This window comes from Peromyscus maniculatus, chromosome 7 (genome assembly GCF_049852395.1).
Source record: "Peromyscus maniculatus bairdii isolate BWxNUB_F1_BW_parent chromosome 7, HU_Pman_BW_mat_3.1, whole genome shotgun sequence".
Lineage (NCBI taxonomy): Eukaryota > Metazoa > Chordata > Mammalia > Rodentia > Cricetidae > Peromyscus > Peromyscus maniculatus.
The window spans coordinates 106,111,562-106,134,640 of record NC_134858.1 but is presented as its reverse complement, the minus strand read 5'-3'; the positions used below and the strand labels follow the sequence as shown (position 1 = coordinate 106,134,640).

The 23,079-nt window shown below is 46.4% G+C and overlaps 2 protein-coding genes across 8 annotated transcripts in view; both read right to left on the bottom strand.

Moving 5' to 3' along the window:
• Positions 1-1,548: 1,548 nt before the first annotated feature.
• Ip6k1 (inositol hexakisphosphate kinase 1) lies at positions 1,549-20,526 on the bottom strand. Its single transcript, XM_015997033.3, has 5 exons — positions 20,304-20,526; positions 13,669-13,879; positions 7,168-7,349; positions 2,772-2,947; positions 1,549-2,202 (listed from the first exon to the last, which is right to left on the bottom strand). The coding sequence occupies exons 1-5, from the start codon at positions 20,524-20,526 to the stop codon at positions 1,693-1,695; spliced, it is 1,302 nt and encodes a 433-aa protein (XP_015852519.1). The 3' UTR covers positions 1,549-1,692.
• Positions 20,510-23,079, bottom strand: part of Cdhr4 (cadherin related family member 4) — a 35,017-nt gene continuing 32,447 nt past the window's right edge. For 4 of the 7 annotated variants that reach the window (XM_076575505.1, XM_076575506.1, XM_076575500.1 and 1 more), the window contains one exon: positions 20,510-20,651. In XM_076575505.1, coding sequence (XP_076431620.1) covers positions 20,634-20,651 — 18 coding nt within the window. In that variant the 3' untranslated portion in view covers positions 20,510-20,633. The remainder of the gene's footprint in view (positions 20,652-23,079) is intronic. The other 3 variants (XM_076575503.1, XM_076575502.1, XM_076575504.1) reach the window with 2 other exon arrangements.

Here is a 23,079-nt window from a genome sequence, read left to right as displayed (position 1 = left end):
GCCTCCCAGCCCTAAGGAATGGGAACCTGCCCACCACTGGCACCAGGGTCAGAAGACCGAGACTGGGGTCCATGAAGGAGCCCTTTCCAGAGCTGCATCTCTACGAACCAGGATATGATGCCATTAGTTACCAGTATCTCTCAAAGGTTGGCAGGATTATCTTCAGAAGTGCTGACCACTGGCCATGGACTTGGAGACTGCTGCTCACCTTGGCAATGGCTAAGTGTAGTGTAACCTGTAGGACACCTACAGTACAGGCAGCAGGTCTCTACCATCAAAGGGCTGGTAGCAAAAAGAAAGCAGTGGGTCAGATCAGCCCTGAGCCTTCACTGCTTCACTGCTGGTGCTGACGGCCACAGTCCCACAAGAAGGCCACCAGGCCAGCAGGTGAACTCCACTAGGGGTCATTCTGCTAACAGCTTTGTAAGACAGCAGAGCCTGCTGAGGAAGGGCACAGGAGCAAAGGCTCGCCTCAGAAAAGGGAAGAAGACTCTGCTGAGGAGAGCATGAACAAGATCAATATATACTAATCAACAAGGCTATAGACCCCAGAAAGCTCACCACAAAACAGGCTGGCAGGCAGGCAAATGAACCGACAGACCCAGGATTAACCAGACAAAGCTCTCAGCAGACTCTGGGCACCTGTACCCAGGGTCCTATGTCCATAAAAGCAGACAAGTTTAAAGTTCTCCCTCCAAGCCTAGTGCTTGGAATACCACAGAACAGGCTGCTGCCTTGAGCTTGGCCTGGAGAAGACAAGACCCTGAGCAGAGCACAGACCCTGAGCCCTGGGAGGAAAAGCCCATCCAGAGGCAGCACAGCTGCCCAAACGAGAGGACGGGGCACCACCCAAAGCCCAAGAACTGCAAATACTGTCTAGGCGAGAGCCATTACAGGCTCCTAGACCTACTGGGACACTCACTCTCCTCAGCAAACAGAGCTGTGCCCACCTCACTGGGATAGGAGGATACGTGGCCTCCTTAGGCAAGCAATCTCGGCGAGAGGCTGGCTGGGGTTGTGGACAGAAGAGCAAGTTTACATGCCAGTGGGTGCCTAGGGAGCCCAGGGCCTGCCCTTTGCTGTGAGTTGGCCTTAGCTCAGCTTCACAAATCTAGCCCCATGCCAAAATCAGACCCAAGAATGAGTCCATCTGCGCAGTCAGCCCTGTAATGCCCTGAGGGCAACTGCTCAAGCACTGGCACAAAACTAGAAAGGTCCCCAAGACACGGGCACTTAACCTTCCCCAATTCTGGGAAGTAAGGGATGAGTAGCATGGAGAGACCCTGTGCCAGCCAAGGGCTTCACCTCACAATCAGCAGAGCCCTATAACCACAGATCCCAAAAACCTTAGGCAAGGGGACCAAAGTTCAAAGGCATCTGTCTCTGCTGCCGAGCCCACTGGGGTTACCTCTTCCTTCCTGAGTCAGCCTGGACACAGCAGAGCCACAGAGCTAAGGAGCCTGGCTGGGAGGACGGATGTTCTGCCCTCCTTTACTTTTATATATATATGTATATATATATATATATATATATGTATGGATTCCAGGCTACAGCTAAAAACATTTCTTTTAGTTTACACCAAAGAGAAATATAACCCTTTAAAAGCAAGTCAGTGTGTCCTCACAGCAAGTTCAGAGCAATGGTCCCTGCCTGTGGGTGGAGAGGAACGGGTCTTAGGGCCCAGAACTGGCCCTACTGGTTCTCGTCCCGCATCTGTTCCATGATGCTGATAAGATTCTCCAAACCAAACACGTAGCCTCTGTCCGGCCCGTCGTGAACAGTGGGGTCATCCCGGAAGCCCTTGAATGTGCTGTGTGCAAAGTCGATCATGCGGACGTCCACCTTGGGCGGAGAAGAGGGGCCAGCCTCAAGGTTGGTGCCGCTAGGGCTGGTGCTGGGGCCACAGGGTGGTGGCGCCTCCGGGAGCCCCATGTCCACGTGCTTGAGCCGGAGCTCCGAGCGGCACTCCTTGCCGTCATAGATGACGAGCAGAGAGCTGGAGTAGAAGCGGTAGGAGGCCTGCCGCTCCAGCACGGCCTTGAGGCCCCGGAGTTTGCTCAGGATAGGCTCAAAGAGGTCACGGCGCAGGTCCAGGCCGTTGTGCAGGTATTGATACAGCGCATTGCGGAAGCCTTCAATGGAGAGTCCACGACCATAGTACTTGTTCCTGCAGAGGTAATGACCTGTGTCCAGCTGGTAGACCTGAAACCCCAGGAGACAAGACCGGGTTGAGTACCAGGAAGGTTTGATGGCCACCAAGTGTCCCCAAGCAAAAAAATACAAAAACAAAAAAACAAAACCCCCGACCAAATGAACAAACAAAGCAGTCTGCGAGGCACTCTGACCAACCTGAGCTCTTCAGCTCCTCCTACTGGAGCAGGGAGGCCACATTCACCCCAGGTTTTCCCGTCCTGGAGCTGTGAAAGCCAACACCAGGCCTATAGCCATCACTTTAGAAGGCTGCCTCCAAGCTGTCCCAGGGCCCGGCTACCTCTGACTAGGAATGCACTGCTGACAGACAAGTCTGCCTTCCCGGTGACAAGGCAACAGGCTCTCTCAATGACCCTGCACAGGGAGCTCAATCTCAGTCAAGTGAGGGGAGCGGGGCTCGACGAACCCACTTGTAAAGACACACTCAGCACCCTGTGGGTGACTCACCCTTTCAGAGATTCTGGAACAGTGCAGGCCAGGACGACACGGGTGTCAGGCAGGTATGGACACAAGCTAAACATGCACTCTGCAGCCCCGGGCTCCCGCCAGCGGCGACTCACCTGCATGCCACAGACCCTGACCCCCAGCGTGGCAGACGTGCTCTGCTCACACTTCCGCATCTGCCGGGCTGCCTTCTCGGCTGACGCATCATCTCCATGCTGCCGGGTACCCATCTTCAGGTCCAGCACACAGGGGTACTTGAAGTGATGCACCACGTTCTCCAGCAGGAGGAACTCTGGGCCAGAGTCAAGGATGACAACCAGACTCACTGTCAGCTCCACCCAGGAAGGCAAAATGGAAATGTTCTAGAAAAGCGGCATTCTGGCTGGCTTTGGGGAACCTGCTCCTCATTCTGGGTTGCTTTGCCCAGCCTTAATACAAGGGGAGGCGCTCAGTCTCACTGCAACTAGGTGAGCTATGCTTTGTGATGCCAGGGGAGACCAGCCCCTTTCTGCACAGAAACAGAGGAGGAGTGGGGGAGCAGAGGGGAGAAGGGAATGGAAGGAGAAGAGAGACGGGAAACTGCTGTCAGGATGTAACAAATACATTTTCAAATCTAGAGTGGCATTCTGGTCCACTGTCAACTCTATGTGCCTCACAAAGTCCGACGTGGCCGTTTCAAACTACTGGCTTCAACCAATTTTGGTGGAATATACATCACATACAATCTTAGAGGCGGGGGTGGGGAAAGTCGCACAGGCCTTTAATCCCAACATCCACACTTACAAGACACAGGCAGATGGATCTCTGTGAGTCTGAGGCCAGCCTGGTCTACACAGTGAGTTCCAGGATGGCCCAGGACTACACAGTCAGATCCTGTCTCAAAAAAAAAAATAAATAAATAAAAATAAAAATAATAATAATAATAATTAAAAAGATTGGGGCTGGGCATAGTGGGGCACCCCTTTCCTTAATGCCAGCACTCTGGAGGCAGAGGCAGGCAGGCCATCACCACTGTCCACCTCCCCATGCTGAATCTATGCACTGAACACTCACTCTCCATCTGCCCTTTCTACTCTCCAGGAAACCTCCACTTTCTGTGTCTAGGAATTTGTCTATTGGAGGCAGCTCATTTACTAGAATCTTCCAGCATTAATCCTTTTATGTTAGGCTTAGTAAAATGCTTTTAAGATTCATTCATGTCATACATCAGAATTTCATTCCTGGGTGCTGAAGAGGTGACTGAACAGTTTAGAGCACTTGTTGCTTTTGCAGAAGACCTGGGTTCAATTCCCAGCACCTACACGGTAGCTCAGAACCATCTCTAACTCCAGTTCCGGGGATCTGAAGCCCTCTTCTGACCTCCACAGGACCTGGCAGACACATGGTGCACAGACATACATACCTACAAGCAGAATATTCATACACATGAAATTAAATTAAAAAAAAATTCAGCCTGGCATGGTGGTGCACACCTTTAATCCCAGCACTTGGGAAGCAAAGACAGGCAGATCTCTGTGAGTTCAGGGCCAACCAGGGCTATGTAGAGAACCTGTCTCAAAAATAAATAAACAAATTCCTTGCACAACTATGACCTATATAATTTTCCATAGTATGTATACAAGACACCTACTGATTAGTATTTTTAAATGTTGGGGTGTGTATGTGACGTTGTATGTGTGGTATATATACTTGATGGATGTAGGTATGTGGGTACACATGTGTGGAGGGCAGAGGTCAACATCAGGTATCTTTGCTTAATTGCACTCTACCTTTAATTTTGTTTTGTTTTGTTTTGGTTTTTTCGAGACAGGGTTTCTCTGTGTAGCTTTGCACCTTTTCCTGGAACTCACTTTGGAGACCAGGCTGGCCTCGAACTCACAGAGATCCACCTGGCTCTGCCTCCCCAGGGCTGGGATTAAAGGCGTGGCCACCACCGCCCGGCTACCTTTAATTTTTGAGACAGGATTTCTCACTGAACTTGAAGCTCACTGATCAAGCTAAGCTGGCTAGCCAATGGACTTGAGGTATCTATCCATCTCTGGCTCTACCCTCTCAGCACTGTGATTACAGGCACCAAAAAATAATAAATAAAAAGATAGATAGATAGATAGATAGATAGATAGATAGATAGATAGATAGATAGATAGATAGATAAATAGATAGATAAAGCCTGGCCCTTTTTTGAGTTCTGTGGATCTGAACTCAGATCATCAGGCTTCATAACAGATGTTTTGCTGACTTGGGTACCTCCCTATCCCTTTATTTTGACATTCTCATGATCCCATGATAGTCTTAAACAGCCTGGAGACCATAAGGATGACTTTGAACTTGTGGTTCTCCTGTCTCCAGCTACAGAGAACAGAGACACTCCACCACACCCAGTTTTATTATTATTTCCTATTCTTTAGACCTACCATACACATAATAAGGCAAAGACTATCGGCCACATCCCTGCCACCATTAGTGAACCAAGGCCACCCAGACCTAAGAAGTAAGAAAGACATCTTTGCAGCATTATTACAAAAGAAAAAAAAAAGGGGGGGGGGGGGGGAATCAAATTCTAACATTCCCAACAGGAATTTTCAGGAAATGCTGGACTTAAAATCTATCCTGGTGAGAATAAGAAGCTGACCAATGTCCAGCCATAAAAGGAATGTGTATCACCTTTCCAAGGTTTAGGGAATGTCGTGGAAGAAGGGGAGGAAAGAGTGTAAAATCAGGAGGGCAAGGAGTGTGTACCACACTGTCTTCTGAACATAACATGGATACTGTATTCATGACCTCACAGCAGCTGCTGTTCCTGACTTAAGGCTCCACAAGATCAGGATAAGACTGAGCACGCCAACATTCCAGCCTGGGAGGGGAAAGGGCACATGCTGTTGTACGCATGAACTCATAGCAGCTGTGGTTACCTATACACAAGACCTGCACAAGATCTGGCCCATCAGCGTTCCAGCATCGACTGGAGAGGGTGTGCCTTCCTACTAGCTGAAGGCTGCTGATGATTCAAGGCTGCTAGGGCAGGGGGAGTCCTTTTTCTTCAGGGGTATGGCTACCACTAAGTTACCCATAATCTAGTGTACAAGCCCACACCCATGCATATGGCAGCACTCTCTCAAGTTCAGTGGTTTTGTTTGGTAAACGAAGGTAGGAAGAGCACAGGTTGTAGTGGGAGAGGGCCGAGGGAACAGAATGGGCAGGTGAGCACATTCACTACACACACGGGAGGCTGTCCAAGAATAAAAACCAGTGTAAGGGTGGGCAGTGGTGGCACACACCTTTTTTTTTTTTTCCTTTCTTTTCAATACAGGGTTTCTCTGTGTAGTTTTGGTGCCTGTGCTGGATCTCGATCTGTAGGCCAGGCTGGCCTCGAACTCACAGAGATCTGCCTGGCTCTGCCTCTCAAGTGCCAGGATTAAAGGCGTGCACCAATGCGGCCCAACCGGCACACTCCTTTAATACCAGCACTCGGGAGGCAGAGACAGGTGGATCTCTTTGTTCAAGGCTAGCCTGGTCTACAGAGTTAGTTGCTACACAAAGAAACCCTGTCTTGGAAAAAAAAAAAAAAAAAAAGAAAAGAAAAGAAGAAAGAGAAAGAAAAGAGAGAGAGAGAGAGAGAGAGAGAGAGAGAGCGCGCGAGCGGGCACAAGGCATGACATGACATGGTGGCCGGGCTCTAACACTTGAGACGGCGATCATCACCTGTGTGAGCGCAGTCCTGTCCACCAACACCACGTCATGGAAGGAAGAGGGGCTCAGAGGGCCATCTCCCTGAGGCTTTACACTCAGTCAATGGTTGAGGGGAGAAAAAGACTCCCCCCACCACCACCCCACCCCTGTGGTGTAAGGTACCCAGATTCCTGCAAATAACCCTGTGCAACTTCCTGGACACACAACAGGGAGCAGAAGGGGAGCTATTGGGAAGAGGAAGATTAGTGGGAGAGACACTAGAGAACACAAGGGGTACATGGGATCAAAATACATTATGTACACATATAAAAATCTCACAATAAAACCTATTATGAGCCGGGCAGTGGTGGCGCACGCCCTTAATCCCAGCACTCGGGAGGCAGAGCCAGGTGGATCTCTGTGAGTTCGAGGCCAGCCTGGGCTACCAAGTGAGTTCCAGGAAAGGCGCAAAGCTACACAGAGAAACCCTGTCTCGAAAAAACCAAAAAAAAAAAAAACCTATTATGTCACTGGGCAGCAGTGAGTTCAAGGCCAGCCTGGTCTACAGAGCGAGATCCAGGACAGGCACCAAAACTACACAGAGAAACGCTCTCAAAAAAAAAAAAAAAAAAAAACCAAAAAACCCCAAACTATTATGTCTAATATATGATAATTTAAAAAAACCAAAACACTTAAACATACCTGTCTTGAGAGTAAGAGGGTAGAGCAGATGCCTGGGCAGGAATGAAGCCCTAGATTCCGTCCCCAGACCAAAACACAAGATGAAGAACAAAACGACCTTGCCATTTTCTCACCCCGTTTCCAATCAGTGGCCAAGGATACTGTAGAGTTTTCGGTCCTTGGACTCGGAGCGCATCCGGCTCAGCTGCTGTTTGTGGCAGCGCAGGCTCCAGGGGTTGTAGCTGATCTTCTCAGAGCTCAGACCGCTGTTGCTGTCGAGCATCTGGAAAGGGACATCGGAGTGGCTGTGTAGCTCCACCTTTGGACTCTTTGCCTCCTGGGAGCTAAGAAGGAAGAACACACACCACTAAGAGAGAGAGAAGTCATCTTTAGGGACACAGGCAGAGAAGATTCGAACACGCCTAGCCTGTCACTCAGAACCTACTTACAGGTGGCACTGGCCCCAGGTAAAGTGAGTGAACAGAATAAGAGCTATCCTCCTGGGCCTCAGAAAACTGCTTGAAAAATAATCATGTCAATTATAGCATATGATAACACTTCCCATTTAATTAGCATCAAAGGAAAAATCTGGACCCTGGCAGCATGGGCCAGTGGATAAAGGCACTTGCTACACAAACCTAGCAACCCAAGCTGGATCCCCAGGATCTATAAGGTAGAAGGGAAGAACCAACTTCACAAACTCGTTCTCTGACCTCTAGGCACACATAAGGGACAGGCACACTCACACCCACATACCCAATAATAAATGGTACTTAATTTAAATAGCAAAAAAAAAAAGGCCAGGTGTGGTGGCTCACACCTTTGATCTCAGCACTCAGGAGGCAGAGGCAGGCAGATCTCTGAGAGTTCAGGCTAGCCTGGTCTACAGAGTGAGTTCCAGGACAGTCAGGGATACAGAGAGACCCTATGGGGGGTGGGGGTGGGGGAGAACAGTTGGGAAAAACAAGAAAACACTAGGTACTGGAGAGATGGTTCAGTAGTTAAGAGTACCTACAGCTTTTGCAGAGGACTGGAGCTTGGTTCCCAGCACCAACATGAGGGGCTCATGACTGCTTGGACTGTGCCAGGAGCCAGGAAGATCTAACACCCCTGTATCTTTTGCAGGCATCTAAACTCAGGCATACATACCCACACACAGACAAACATATATACATATAATTGAAAAAAAAGATATAAATAAATCTTTAAAAGAAAAGGTAAAAACTAGAACAAGTGCCACGTAGGATGTAAAGAGGCTGGAGCCTTCCTTTGTACGCTGCCAGTACGAATATCAACTACTACAGCCCCTGACAAAGTACTCTGGTGTCTCCACAGGATAGGTGCAGAGCATGCCAGTAGTCCCAGATGCTCAGGAGGCTAATGTGGCAGAACTGTTTGAGCACAGAAGTTTAAGACCAGACTATCATGAGCAACCCAGAGAAATCCTACCTAAAAAACAGGATTGACTCCCAGCACTTGGGAGGAAGAGGCTCGCAGATCTGAGTTCAAGGCCATCCTGGTCTACAGAGAAAGTCCCAGGACAGGCTCCAAAGCCACACACAGAAACCCTGTCTCGAAAAGCAAAAAAAAAAAACCAAACCAAACCAGGATTGGCTAGGTGGTAAAGATGGCTCAAGGGGTTAGCCGGGCGGTGGTGGCACACATCTTTAATGTCAGCACTCAGAAAGCAGAGGCAGAAGAATCTCTGTGAGTCTGGGCTTAGCCTGGTCTACAGAGCTAGTTCCAAGACAGTCAGGACTGTACAAAGAAACCCTGTCTAGAAAAACAAGCAAACAAACAAACAAAAAGATGGCTCAGTGGTAAAGCACTCACCGCCCAAGCCTGAGAACTGGAGTTTGGACCCCAGAGCTGTTATTTATGCTGGATGAGTGCAGTAGCTAGGCTGGAATTCCAACCTTCAGAAGGCAAAGACAGGGTGTGATGGCCATTCTTGGTTGTCAATTTGACTGCATCTGAAATGAACTAAAACCCAAGCAGCTGGGTACATCTGTGAGGGAGTGTTCTTTAACCATTTTAAGTGGGAAGACCCACCTTCAATCTGGTCCAGACTATCTGCTGGGAGCCTATATAAAGAACATGGGAGAAGGAAGCTTTTGCTCTATGCCTGTTTGCCCTCACTCTAGCTGACAAGTTCATTACTTCACTGGCATTAGAACCTACTTCTTCAGGATTCCGGCTTATACCGAAGACTAACTGAGACATATAGACTCACAGACTAAACAACTACTGGAGTCTCTAACTTTCTATTGGGAGATAAGTCATTGTTGGAGTAGCTGGACCACATCTGGTAAGCCATTCTAATAAACCACCGTGTGTGTGTGTGTGTGTGTGTGTGTGTGTGTGTGTGTGTGTGTGTGTGTGTAGTCAGTTCTATTCCTCTCGAGAACTCTGACTAATACACAAGGGATTCCCAGAAGAGCATGAGCATCCAGACAAGCCACACTGGTGAACTGGTGAGCTCTGAATTTGACTGAGAGACGTTGCTTCAATGGATAAGGCAGAGTGATTGAGAATGATTTCTGATTTCAACCTTGGTTTCCAAATGCATGCACCCCCACATGCACATACACCCTCCTACACACACACAAATGGGGGAACAATGTCTGAAAAAAAATTCCTGGAGTTAAAGAGGATGACTTGATTGCAACTTCCCATCTAGATATACACTCAAAAAGGGGCTAAGGTTGTAGCTTAGTCAGTAGAGTGCTTGCCTGCCATGCATAAGGTCATGGGCTTGATCCCCACCAGACATTGTAGTGTGTGGCGATATTGTGTTCCCCAAAATATTGTGCACCCTAATAAACTTATCTGGGGTCAGAGAACAGAACAGCCACTAGATATAGAGGCCAGAAAATGGTGGCATACACGCCTTTAATCCTACCACTTGGGAGGCAGAGATCCATCTGGATCTCTGTGAGTTCAAGGCCACACTGGAAATAGCCAGGCATGGTGACACACGCCTTTAATCCCAGGAAGTGATGGCAGAAGCAGAAAGGTATTTGAGGCGTGAGGACGAGGAACTAGAGCTGGTTAAGCTTTAGGCTTTCAAGAAGCAGTTCAGCTGAGAGGCATCCAGTCTGAGGAAAGAGGAGCAGCTGAGGAATTGGTGAGGTGAGGTGGCTCTGGCTTGTTCTGCTTCTCTGATCTTCCAGCGTTCACCCCCATACCTGGCTTCAGGTTTGATTTTATTAATAAGACCTGTTACAGGGCTGGAGAGATGGCTCAGAGGTTAAGAGCACCAACTGCTCTTCCAGAGGTACTGAGTTCAATTCCCAGCAACCACATGGTGGCTCACAACCATCTGTAATGAGATCTGGCGCCCTCTTCTGTATACATAATAAATAAATAAATCTTAAAAAAAAAAAAAAAGATTCCTGCTACAGTAGTGCATGCCTATAATCCTGACAGGAGATAGAGGCAGGAGGCTCAAGAAGCTCAAGCCTACCTAGTGAGGTCCAGACACGCCTGGCAATATAACTCCACACTCACAAGTCCACAAAGCCGCACTGCTAGTGAAGCCAGAAACTCTAGGAATGTAGACAAAGTCTGTGGCATACAGCAGAGGCAGAGCACCATTGCAATTTCAAATGCTGCCTTCCTTTCCAGAAATGCTCTTCTCCACCTGTGCTGTGACACACACAACCCAGCAGGTCTAGTGTGCACTCAAACTGCTGCCCCTCTTCTAAGCACCAAGCATTTGGGATACCTCGGTGACGGTTGTTAAAAGCCCCCATGCAAAGACCTCAGTTCTCCTGAACTCAGCTACAGGAGTCCAACAATGCCTGCAACCCTTGCCCAACTTCCCAGAAGCAGATGCAGGTCCACTTTAGAAATCACTTGCCAAGTAAACCCAGACAAGTTGCAGGTCTGGATGGGGCCCCTGTAGGACTTGGCATTACCTCTGGAGTTATAGTCCTGGCCCTGGTGAGTGATCTCCACCTTTGGTATGACTCAGAATCTCTGCTAACAGGCCAGACAGGTACCTAGTCAATGCAGACAGAGCTGGCACCTTCACAGCAGACCCTAAAGCTAATCTACATTCACTAGCTTTTCACCATGATTCATAAAGGCTGTCGCCTTGAAAAACAAAACAATTCCCCCTCTGCTAAAAGAGAATCATCAGTCACTACCTACTGACTGGAATGTCTGTCTCCCAAATGCCCAAGTTAGGTCCTCCAGTTGTCAGTCAAGAGGAGGCCCCTTGTGGATGATGGAGACGAAGTAAAGGAAGTGCTCTTGCAGGCAGAAGCCCTCAGAATATCCAACACCAAGACATGCATCTTAACTAAGGTGTGGGGGTGCAGCCCTCTCCTTGCAATGTAGATGAAGACTTAGCCTAAAGGACGGGGGAGGAACAAGCCCACAAGTTTCAGTAGTAACATGAACAGGACCTCTTAATGCCTAAGTGAGGAGAGGGGACTGCTCTGGACCCTGAACAAGCCTCTGGGAGCTCATGTGGGCAGCATGTTCCAGAGAAGTGATCTGATGCCAGGGGTGAAAAGTTTACTGTCCCATCTAAAAAACTTCCCTATGGGGTTGGAGATATGGCTTAGCAGTTAAGAGCACTGCCTGCTCTTCCAGAGGTCCTGAATTCAATTCCAAGCAACCACATGGTGGCTCACAAGCCCCTGTAATGGGATCTGATGCCCTCTTCTGTATTGCAGGTATACATGTAGATAGAGCACTCATATACATCTTTAAAAAAACAAAAACAAAACGAAAAACAAAAACCTTCCTTATGGCTAGGGATGTAGCTTGGTTAGTAGAGTCTATGTTTGGCATGCAAGAAAGCCCCAAGTTCTCTCCTCAATACTACGTAAACCAGGCATGGCCGTAAATGCCTGTAATCCCAGCACTAGGGAGGCGGGGACAGGAGGAACAGAAATTTAAGACGGTACCATTTGCAACCCTCCCCACAAGCAATGTAGGAGGTTCCAATTTCTCCACATCCCTGTGAACATCTCTATGTCTATCTGTCTCTATCGATGTAAATATACACAGAAAACTCCATATATCTGTATCTATAGAGAGATACATAGAAAGCTTTCAACAACAGGGGTGGAGGATGGCCAGTGTTCGTGGACCACTCCTACAGGTACAGCCTCCCTTACATGTTCATCACAACCTGATGAATGGAGAAAACAAAAGATGGTGTATCTATAGGATGAAATATTCAGAAAGGAACACATGGTTGGGCATGGTGGCACACTCCTGTGATCCCAGCATTTGAGAGGTAAAGATAGGAGATTACCATGTTTGAGACAAGCCTAGTCTACATGTGAATTCTATGCCAGCCAAAGTACATAGTGAAGCTTGTCTAACAACAAAACAGTACTGACAACATGGATGTGTGTGTGTGTGTGTGTGTGCGCGCGCGCGCGCGCATATCTATCTATCTATCTATCTATCTATCTATCTATCTATCTATCTATCTACCTACCTACCTACCTACCTACCTATCTATCTATCTAGAGACAAGGTCTTACTACTTATCACTGACTGACCAGGAACTCTATGTAAACCAGGCTAGCCTTGAACTCACAGAAATCTGCCTGCTTTTGCCTTCCAAGTGCTGGGATTAAAGTCATGTGTCACCACACCTGCCAACTTTTTTTTTAATATATGCCTGTGTACGCCATGTATGTGGAGGTGCCTGCAGAGACCAGAAGACATTGAAAGCCCCAAAGTTGGAGTTAAAAGCAGTTGTAAGGGTGCTGGGAACTGAACTTGGGTCCTCCTGAAGTGCAGGAAGCATTCTTAACCCCACTTTTTTTTCTCCCCCAAGGTCTCACTATGTAGCCCAGGCTAATCTGAAATTTGTTACTCAGCACAGGCTGTGTTCAAACATGCAATGATCCTCCTGCCTCAGCTTGGTGAGTGGTGTGATTACAATCGGCTTCGATTATCAACTTCAATTATACTCAACTCATTAAAAATTAACTAATGCCTGCATGGAATATCAAGAGACACAATCCTGCCCAGCAGCAGTGGCGCACGCCTTTAATCCCAGCACTGGGGAGCAGAGGCAGGCAGATTTCTGTGAGTTTGAGGCCAGCCTGGTCTTCAGAGCAAGTTCCAGGATAGCCAATGCTGTAAAACCCTGTCTTGAAAAACCAAGAGAGAGAGAGAGAGAGAGAGAGAGAGAGAGAGAAGAAAGAGAAACAATCTTGAGAAAAATAATACCCAATGTAAATCTTAGGAGCAAGAAAAAGATATCAGATTCTCAGTGTGAACAAAACCCACTAGGGTACTCTAGTTTATATGAACTATCACTACTCCATGCTCAGACATCCTATAGGTAAGAAAGTAACTAATCAGTGCAATTCAACTTATGACTTCTGAGCATGAGACTTAAAAGAAAGCTAAATGACCTATGGCCATGAGCACAGGGTGTCCCTGCTTCTGAAGGACTGACAGAGCTCCCATCTCTCTTAGCTGGGTTTAGCCATACTCAGAAGGAACTCACTGGGGTGGTGGGACATACCTGTGGGAGTGGCCCCACGAACACCAGCCAGCCCTACCCCACCACCACCCTGCTGTTGAGAACTGCTTTCTCACCACGTGTCAGGACTCCACCACTGTCCTGTGTGTGTGGCATTAGGATGCAGCATGTGCCAACAGCTCTGCATGCTGTCCTCTTACCTCTCTGAGGTCTCAAAGGACAGGCTGGCTTTCTCCTCCTTGTGGTCACTCCCACTGCCTGAGCGATGCAGGCTCCGGCGGGAGTGTTTCCGTCGAGGTTGCTCCCGTTCTGGTGTGTCATCTTGCTCTACGGTCTCACTCTCCACGTAAGGGTAGGCTACCAAGTTGATATAACCATCACTGTCTCCCTCAAAACAGACAGAAACCACGCCTGTTGGAGAAAAAGCAGCTGATTAACAAATATCAACACTGGTGGGGTCCGTATCTGCTCCTGCTTCTCCCCACAGCACATGGACAGCACCTGTCCTGACCCAGCTGTGAATCAACAGGGATAATAGCCAGCAGACATCCATTTTGCAAAGACAGACAGCCATCTTCACCCTCAATCTGCTGCTTACCTTTGAGGATAAATCTCTAATTATTTTCTATTCTTACTTCTCCCTTCGGCTTTCAGTGAATGATTTCTGTACCACTCACAAAGAATCTTCTCCAGGTGCCATCAAACCAGACAAATATGACACTCTAGGGGACAGGGACATGGCTCAGCAGTCAAGAGCATTTGTTGCTCCTGCAGAGGATCCAGGCTCAGTTCCCGCACGGTGGCTCACAACTGTCTGTTAACTCTGGCTCCAGGGGATCGGATGCCCTCGTCTGGCTCCACAGGCACCAGGGATGCAGGTGGTACACAGACATACCGCAAACACTCATGCACATAACATAAAATGAAACTTTTTTCAAAGGCAAAAAGGCAAAGGCAGGTAGATCTCTGTGAATTCGAGGCTGGCTTGGTCTACAGAGTGAGTTCTAGAACAGCCATGACCACACAAAGAAATCCCGTCTCAAAAGGAAAAAAAAATTTTTTCAGAAGATACTTTATGAAACAAATGTAACCCTCCTTCTTTTCAACAGCTTTGAGATGATCCCATCTCATGTCAGTGACATCACTGCATCTGTTTTCCTTCTGCCTGACATGTCATTCAAAGAAACAAACGGTCTAGTCCATTAACATTTGATAAACTCAGACAAAAAATTTTCATTACTTATCCTATGTAAAACAAGTAGTTCCTTTTATTTTTTTTAAGAGATTTATTTATTTGTTATGTATATAACATTCTGCCTGCATGTATGCCTGCACGCCAGGAGAGGGCACCAGATCTCATTACAGATGGTTGTGAGCCATCATGTGGTTGCTGGGAATTGAACTCAGAACCTCTGGAAGAACAGCCAGTGTTCTTAACCTCTGAGCCATCTCTCCAGCCCAAGTAGTTCCTTTTAAAAAGTAGATTCAGTAGTCTCCCTTTTTATCTTATCATATCCAACAAACTATCTCCAAGACAGTGCTCATATCAAGTCCTTTCGTCCCATACTGAGCACAGTGCTTTCCTAGCTTCCCATACACAGCTTCTACCCTGGAATCTCCAAGGGGAAATGCCTTCCTCTATTTCCCTACTATATCCCATGGACAAATTTGTTCTCTCCATTTGTTTATTTTTGTTGGGTAGCCCAGGTGGACCTCAAACTCACTATGAAGTGGATGATGACCTTAAACTGTTCTTCTTCCTGCATCAACTTTCCAAGTGCTAGGGTTACAGGTGTGCTCGACCACGTCTTTAACCTCACCATGTAACCCTGGCCTCTTCCAAATCACAGATCACAGAGACCCACCTGCTTCTGCCTCCCAGGTGCTAGTATCAAAGGTGTGCGCCACCACAGCCAGCTTCTACTCTCACTTTTAGTGTGCACAAGTGTTTCGCCTGCATGTACGCAGGTGTTGCACACAAAGCCAGGCAAGGACATCAGATCCCTGGAACTGGAGTTACAAGTGGTCGAGAGCCTTCATGTAAAGAACAGGAACCAAACCTGGGTTCTTAGCAAGAACAGGAAGTACTCTTAACTGCTAAGCCAATTCTCTAGCTCCTGTTCTATTTGTCAACCAAATTAGTTTGTTCCAGATGATTACCAAAAGAGATAAAACAGAAACAATACCCAGAAATCTAATCAAGAAGTTTTTTAAAAACGAAAAACCAACAATAAAGCAACTCTCTGTCTAATTTCCATATCGCACCTAGGGTCCACCCAGGACACTCTACTTTTACCCTCTTGCTGTGTACAACCGGCTCTGTAGTCTGTAATGAGCGAAGAGATGCGCTTACAAACATGTCAATATGCCAGACCAAGAGTGTTCTCGTCCACTCATTTCCTTCTCTAGGCCAGCACTGCACCAGTCTCTGGGGCCTATTAGAAGAAAACTCCTTCCAAATCACAGGAATGGATTATTTCCTCTTCACATCGTACATATTGCTCAAACTCTTGCCTCAGAGGGTTTCCCATGCACAACCTGTCTGTGTATATTACATGACTGTCTCTCTGGCAAGCTGTCACCACTGTCTTTGGAACTGGGTCAAGGTTGAACACCCTCCGGTGCAGTCTTACCTCTGGGAGTTCCCGCACACTCGACCCTTGACTGTTCCCAGCACTGTCACACACTTCCAGAGAAGAACCATTCTATCAGCCTCTATTTTCCCATCTTGATTTATTCTTTGGGTGGCTAGAATATATCTTCAAGGAATTCCCTAAGAAAATTCTGCGACATCAATTCTCTGAATCCTTTGTTCAAGTAATAGTTTAGCTGAAGAAAGAGTTCTATGCTCACTGAAAATGCAATTTTATGTTTTCCTTTCCAACTCAGATGTATCTGCACAGGCTAGAACTCCCAGCAAAGTGCTGACTAGGAATGGAGGGGTGGAGACAAGCTTGTCTCAGTCCTTGGTATCAAGGGAGGTGTTGTTTCATCACTGTGTACAAAGGTAGCCACAGATGCCTCCATCATGAGAAACACACTTCCTTCCATATCTATCTTTAGCTTTTGCTTTTGACAAGTAAATAAACATATACAAAACAATTATAGATTGCAAGAAGTGAAGAAACTAGATGAGGGTCTGTAACTGCAAATGAAGATACCTCCAGAGCACAGCATTTAGCACATTTAGCATTGAGGGATGTTCTAGAAGAGCTGTGGACAAGAGGAAACACAATCCCAAGTACAAGTAAACACAGGGTAAAAACAAAACACCTCCATAAAAACCCAAGCCAGAGCTCTCTAAAAACTGCCTTGACTCTTTTTACCAATCAAAAAACAGGCTCTGGAGATCAGTGGGTAGAATGCTTCCTAGCATTCTCAAAAAACAAAGGAATAGAAATAGGATTCAGTGGTGGAGTGCTTGCCTAGTCATTCACAGCCCGAGGATCACTCCCCAGTACTGTAAAAAACAAAACAAAACAGAAAAGGTAAACACAGAATTGCCATAAAATCTTAAGTATGAACATCAGAACTGAACAGAGGACTCAGAGCTTTGTACGCAGCGGCATTAGTCACAACAGCCAAAAGAAGGAAGCAACATGAATGTTACTAACCCGCCATTCTTTAATTTTTATTTTATGTATGTATGTGTTTGTGCCTGAGTGCATGTTCATGCACCACATGCATGCAGTACCCACAGATGTCAGATCTTCTGAAACTGGAGTTACAGATGTTTATAGCCTCCTCGTGGGTGCTGGGAATTGAACCTGGGTCCTCTAAAAGAGCAACAAGTGCCGGCGGTGGTGGCGCACGCCTTTAATCCCAGCACTCGGGAGGCAGAGCCAGGCGGATCTCTGTGAGTTCGAGGCCAGCCTGGGCTACCAAGTGAGTTCCAGGAAAGGCGCAAAGCTACACAAGAGAAACCCTGTCTCGAAAAAAAAAAAAAAGAGCAACAAGCACTCTTAACCACCAAGCCATCTCTCCAGCTCTTATTAAAACATTTTAAGAGGGCCTGCAATGGCTCAGTGGGTAAAGGAACCTGTGGTCAGTCTGATGGCATGAGTGCATCCCTGGAGCCCACACAGTGGCAGGAGAGAAGCCATTCCTGAAAGCAAGCCGCCCTCTGTCTTCTGCATGTATACCATGGTACATGAGTTTTGTTTTGCTTTTAAATTCTGTTTTATTTGTGGCCCTGGGAATCTAACCTAGGACCTCACTCACGTTACACAAGCACTCTACCACTGAGCTACAACTCTAGCCCCATGTGCAACTCACACACATACTGTGGAATAGATGGACCGTAAATACACACTAAGTAAAATTAGCCAGGTACAAAATGACAGAAAGTGTGCAATTTCATTTCTATGAAATAGCTACATTATTCTGTAGATAAAGAAAGTAGACTCAAGGTTACCAGGGCTCAGTTACAGGCAGAACAGGGAGGTTTTTATTTAGTATGTTCTGAGAGTATTTGTTTCACAATGAACAGTTGTTATAGCTACACAACCTTGTGAATGTAATTAATGCCATTAAATTATACATTAAAATGGTAAACTTTATATTATGTGTTTTCCCATAATAGTTTTTCAGAGTTAAAGAATCAAAAGTCAGCCAGGTGGTAGTGGCAAACACCTTTAATCCCAGCACTCGAGAGGCAGAAGCAGATAGATCTCTGTGAGTTCAAGGCTAGCCTGGTCTACAGAATAAGTTCCCAGACAGCCAGGGCTACACAGAGAAATCCTGTCTCAAAAAACCAAAAGAAAAAAGAAAAAGAAAAAAAAAATCAAAATCAAAACTCAACTCTTACTTGGCTTGCTCTAAATTGAAATTTCCCTAAATAAAATATGTTAACATGATTAAAATCATAATTGTTTAATTTTTGAAAGACATATTCACTTTTATGTGTATGAATGTTTTGACTACATGTATTTATGTATTTAAGTACACCCAATGCATGCAGTACTTAAAAGAGTAACATTAAATCCCCTGGAACTGGAGTTACAGGCAGTTGTGAGCTGCCATGTGGAAGCTGGGAACCAAATCTAGGTGTCTGCAAGAGCAGCCCATGCTCATACTCACTAAGCCATCTCTCCAGCCTATAATTTTAAACAATATTACAAGGACTGGAAGAGATAGCTTAGCAATTAAGTGTCTACTGTACATCAGGAGGATCAAAGTTCAGATCTCAGCACCCACATAACAAGCCTGGAGTCCCACAAACAGGAGTCCCACAAACACCTATTAGTTCAGAGATACACAACACCCATTGGTAAGCACACACACACACACACACACACACACACACACACACTGGTATGCATATACATATACAAACACACACACTCCTGTAACGACGAGAGCCTCAATGGTCTATATCTATCAATTTATTAAGGGGTTCTATGGGGAAAACAGACTCACTGATACAGGATAAGGTAAATCTAGTTGCAGAGTCCTTGGAAAGCTGGGGACCAATCACACACTGCTTTGTGACACCTTCATCACCCAAAGAGAGCACATCCCCCTTTCTCCTGCCTGATATCTGGTCTGGTATCTAGCCTGATAGAGGCAGTGCTTAAAAGGGAGGAGAAAGGGGGTCGAGCTCTCTTGGGTGGTGAAGACTGATCAGGTGGTGTGGAGCAGCGTACCCTGTCTGTCAGCACACCTCCATGTCCCACCATGATGATAAAGGACTGAACCTCTGAAACTGTGAGTCATCCCCAGTTAAATGCTTTCCGTTATAAGAGTTGCAGTGGCCATGGTCTCTTCACAGTAATAGAACACCGACTAAGACAACTGGATAGGCCAAGTATAGTGATACACGCCTTTGATCCTGGCATTCAGGAGGCAGAGGCAGGTGGATCTCTGTGAGTTCAAGGTCAGCCTGGCCTACATAGTGAATTCTAGGACATTTAGAGCTACATAACAAATAACAGAACCCTCTCTTAAAAAAAAAAGAAAGAAAAAAGAAAAAATGGGCCAGAGAGTAATTAATATACATACAGAATACAAAGATCAGATTCTAAGAGGAAGAGAGACAGCTCAGTGTTAAGAGCACTGACTGATGTTACAGAGACCCGGGTTCAATTCCCAGGCAGCCCAGTGTCTAATCATGCCAAGATTTAAATAAATAAATTATTAATAAATCAGATGCTAAAGTGGCCTGACTCCAATAGTCACAGAGTTCTTTCTGTTTGATAAAATTAGCTCTTACCTTTTTTTTTTTTCCCAAGACAGGGTTTCTCTGAAGCTTTGGTGCCTGTCCTGGAATTCGTTCTGTAGTCCAGGTTGGCCTCGACCTCACAGAGATCTCCTGCCTCTGCTTCCTGAGTGCTGGGATTAAAGGTATGTGCCACTACTACCCAGCTAAAATTAGCTCTCATCTTAAAACAGTTTCACATGTTAAAACTTCAGAGCATCAGAATATTCCATAAACACAATATTCCATAAACACATTTCTCCAGCACACAGACACAGCACCGCACCATGCCCTTGCCAGCTGTCCAATTACTTTAAAGCCTGGAAAGTACCCCTGTATCCTCCCCAGGGACCAAAGACTGTCCCTTTCCCCCCAGATTTGTGTGGCAAACAGGGACTCCTTGACAACAGCCTTTCTCTGTCAATGGTGGTCTTGCTGTGACTCTTTCTCAGCTTTACTATCAATTAAATCAATTTTCACAATCTAAAAACCTTCCTGAGAATTTCAGTTTCTAATCTTGCCTAACAGAATTGAGATAACAGAGAACTACCAACACATCACAGGGCAAACAAGACAAGGACAACTGAGCCCAAAGCCTGTCAAAGATTGCTAGGCTCACAGAAAGGACCATTGACTGACCTTTGTACTCAGGGGTGAATTCCTTCATTTCAGGAGGGAGAGACTCATAGAAGCGCTGTTCCCGGGAGATGAGAGGTTTGCACACGGTGTGATCGTCGTACCGCATCATGCTGCTGTGTCCGCCCACCTGATGGATGAAGGGCTCCAGGAGGACTCCTCGGTCTCCGGCCCGACTTGCGTTCTTGCCATACTGCCCCACTTCCATGGTTTGACAAACACACATTGCGTTGGGGGCCGTTTGCACACTGATGGCAGACGATGCAGCTCATGGACCACAAAAGGAGAGCTAGGTTGATCCTGGCTAGTGGGAGGCCAATGGTCAGAGTCCGCTTAGCTTATTGTTCTGTTCTAGAAAGAAGACAGAAATCAAGAAAAGGAATCAAAACATCTGGCGAGTCAGTGTCCCTGCTGTGTCTCATCATGCCACTACCGGAAGGTAACAGGCAGCTGGGAAACTTCCTTAAGGGATGCAGCTGTGGTCTCCTCCAGCCACTATTCTGAGTGGACAAGCTCTCCTACAACTCCAAGTACTCTGAGACTTTTACCTCAGAGATACAGCATGTCACAGCCATCAAGATGACAACACACCCAGTTGGTAACCTTCAAAGAGGAGAGGATCAGAAAACAGTCACAGCCATAGCTCTGTTCAGGGTCTCATCCTGACTCGAGGGAAGCGTCTGGGTTTTGTCTGCATTCTACCCATTAAGTGCACAACTCAGTGGCATTAAATGCATCCACACTGCTGCACGACCACTGCCATCATCCATCCATCTACAGAGCATGGGCGTCCATCAGCCACACTGAAATTCTGAGCCAGCTTTATTTTTATGTTTATTTTCCTAGGAAAGAGTTTCCCCACATCACCCAAGATAGCCCTAAACTTTCTCTTCTCAAGAGAAGAGTTTTTACCTCAAACACCAGATCATGCTAGTTTCAAAACTTCTCTGCTGAAGGTACAAAGGAAAAGTCTTCCTGACAGGTTGTAAAAATCATTTAAAATAATTTTTGTTTGTTTTTTTCCGGGGGTGGAGGGTGTCCTCTCTGTGTAGCTCTGGCTGTCTTGGAACTAGCTCTGTAGATCAGCCTAGTCTGGAATTCAGAAATCTGTCTGCCTCTACCTCCCCAGTGCTAAAATTTAAAGGTATGCACCACCACACCTGATAGTTTAAAAAAATTTTTTTAAATATTTTATTTGCCAGGCAGTGGTGGCACACGCCTTTAATCCCAGCATTTGGGAGGCAGAAGCAGGTGGATCTCTGAGTTCAAAGTTTGAGGACAGCCTGGTCTACAGAGTGAGATCGAGGACAGGCACCAAAACTACACAGAGAAACCCTGTTCAGGGAAAAAAAAAAAAAAAAAAAAAAAAAAAAAAAAAAAAAATTTTTTTTTTTGCTTTCCCCCAAAGGAATTCGGATTTCAGATTCTTCTACTTTAAATCTGGGGCTGTTGATCTATGGCCATGTCTAGTACCAGCATCTTCCTTACCACTGTACCAACCACTGGAACAGAGTTCTCTGTACTTGACTAGCTTCTCTCTAAAGTTAGTTTTTCTTTCCCTCAAGAAAGTGAAAATCCAGGGCTGGAGAGCTGGCTCAGAGGTTAAGAGCACTGGCTGCTCTTAAAGAGGACCTGGGTTCAATTCCCAGCAACCACATGGCAGCTCACAACTGTCTGTAACTCCAGTTCCAGGGGATCAGGTTCCCTCACACAGCCATAAATGTAGGCAAAACACCAATGCACATAAAAATAAAATAAATTTTTTTAAAAAATTAAAATCGGGCTGGAGAGATGGCTCAGAGGTTAAGAGCATTGGCTGTTCTTGCAGAGGTCCTGAGTTCAATTCCCAGCATCCACATGGTGGCTCACAACCATCTGTAAAGAGATCTGGTGCCCTCTTCTGGCCTGCAGTCATACATGCAGACAGAACACTGTATACATAATAAATAAATATATATATATTTTTTTAAAAAAAGGTATGTGTGCATAATAAAATGTAAAAGTTCCTTTAAAAAAGTTAAAATCCTTTCCACTTAATACCAAACTTTCTTTTTTTTTTTTTTTATAAAGATTTATTTATTTATTATGTATACAGTGTTCTGTTTACATGTATCCCTGCATGTCAGAAGAGGGCACCAGATCTCATTACAGATGGTTGTGAGCCACCATGTGGTTGCTGGGAATTGAACTCAGGACCTCTGCAAGAACAGCCAGTGCTCTTAACCTCTGAGCCATCTCTCCAGCCCAAATTTTCTTTTTTTTTAAAAAATGCTCTTACTCTTTTTCACACACTACATCCAAACCGAAGCTCTACACCCGCCACTCCTCCTAGCCCCTCCCTCACCTCCCCTTTCCCCCAGATCAACTCCTCCATTTTCCTTCAGAACAAGAGCTGGTCTCCTAGGGATAGCCACCAAATATGGCCTAACAAGGCACAGTAAGCCGGGGCACGAACCCTCCTATCAATATTGGATGAGGCACCCCCACCCCCCACCCCAGCAGGAGGAAAAGAGCCCCAGGCTAGAGTCGTGCTACTGTATCATGGTAAGAGCAGCTTACGAGTCCTAGGACATCACAGACCAGGCCCGCTTCTGTGCTGAGACCAGTCGTCTGCCACACAGAAGGGACAGCTGGTCTGTTCCGATCATCACCTCCGTCCCTGCCATTTACAGTAAAACAGCTGAAATCCTGTCAGTTTATGAACGGATTGTAGTCATGGACTTCCACTGTTCTGCCTCTGAGCTGATTATGTACCTTCAACTACAAAAGATACAACAGA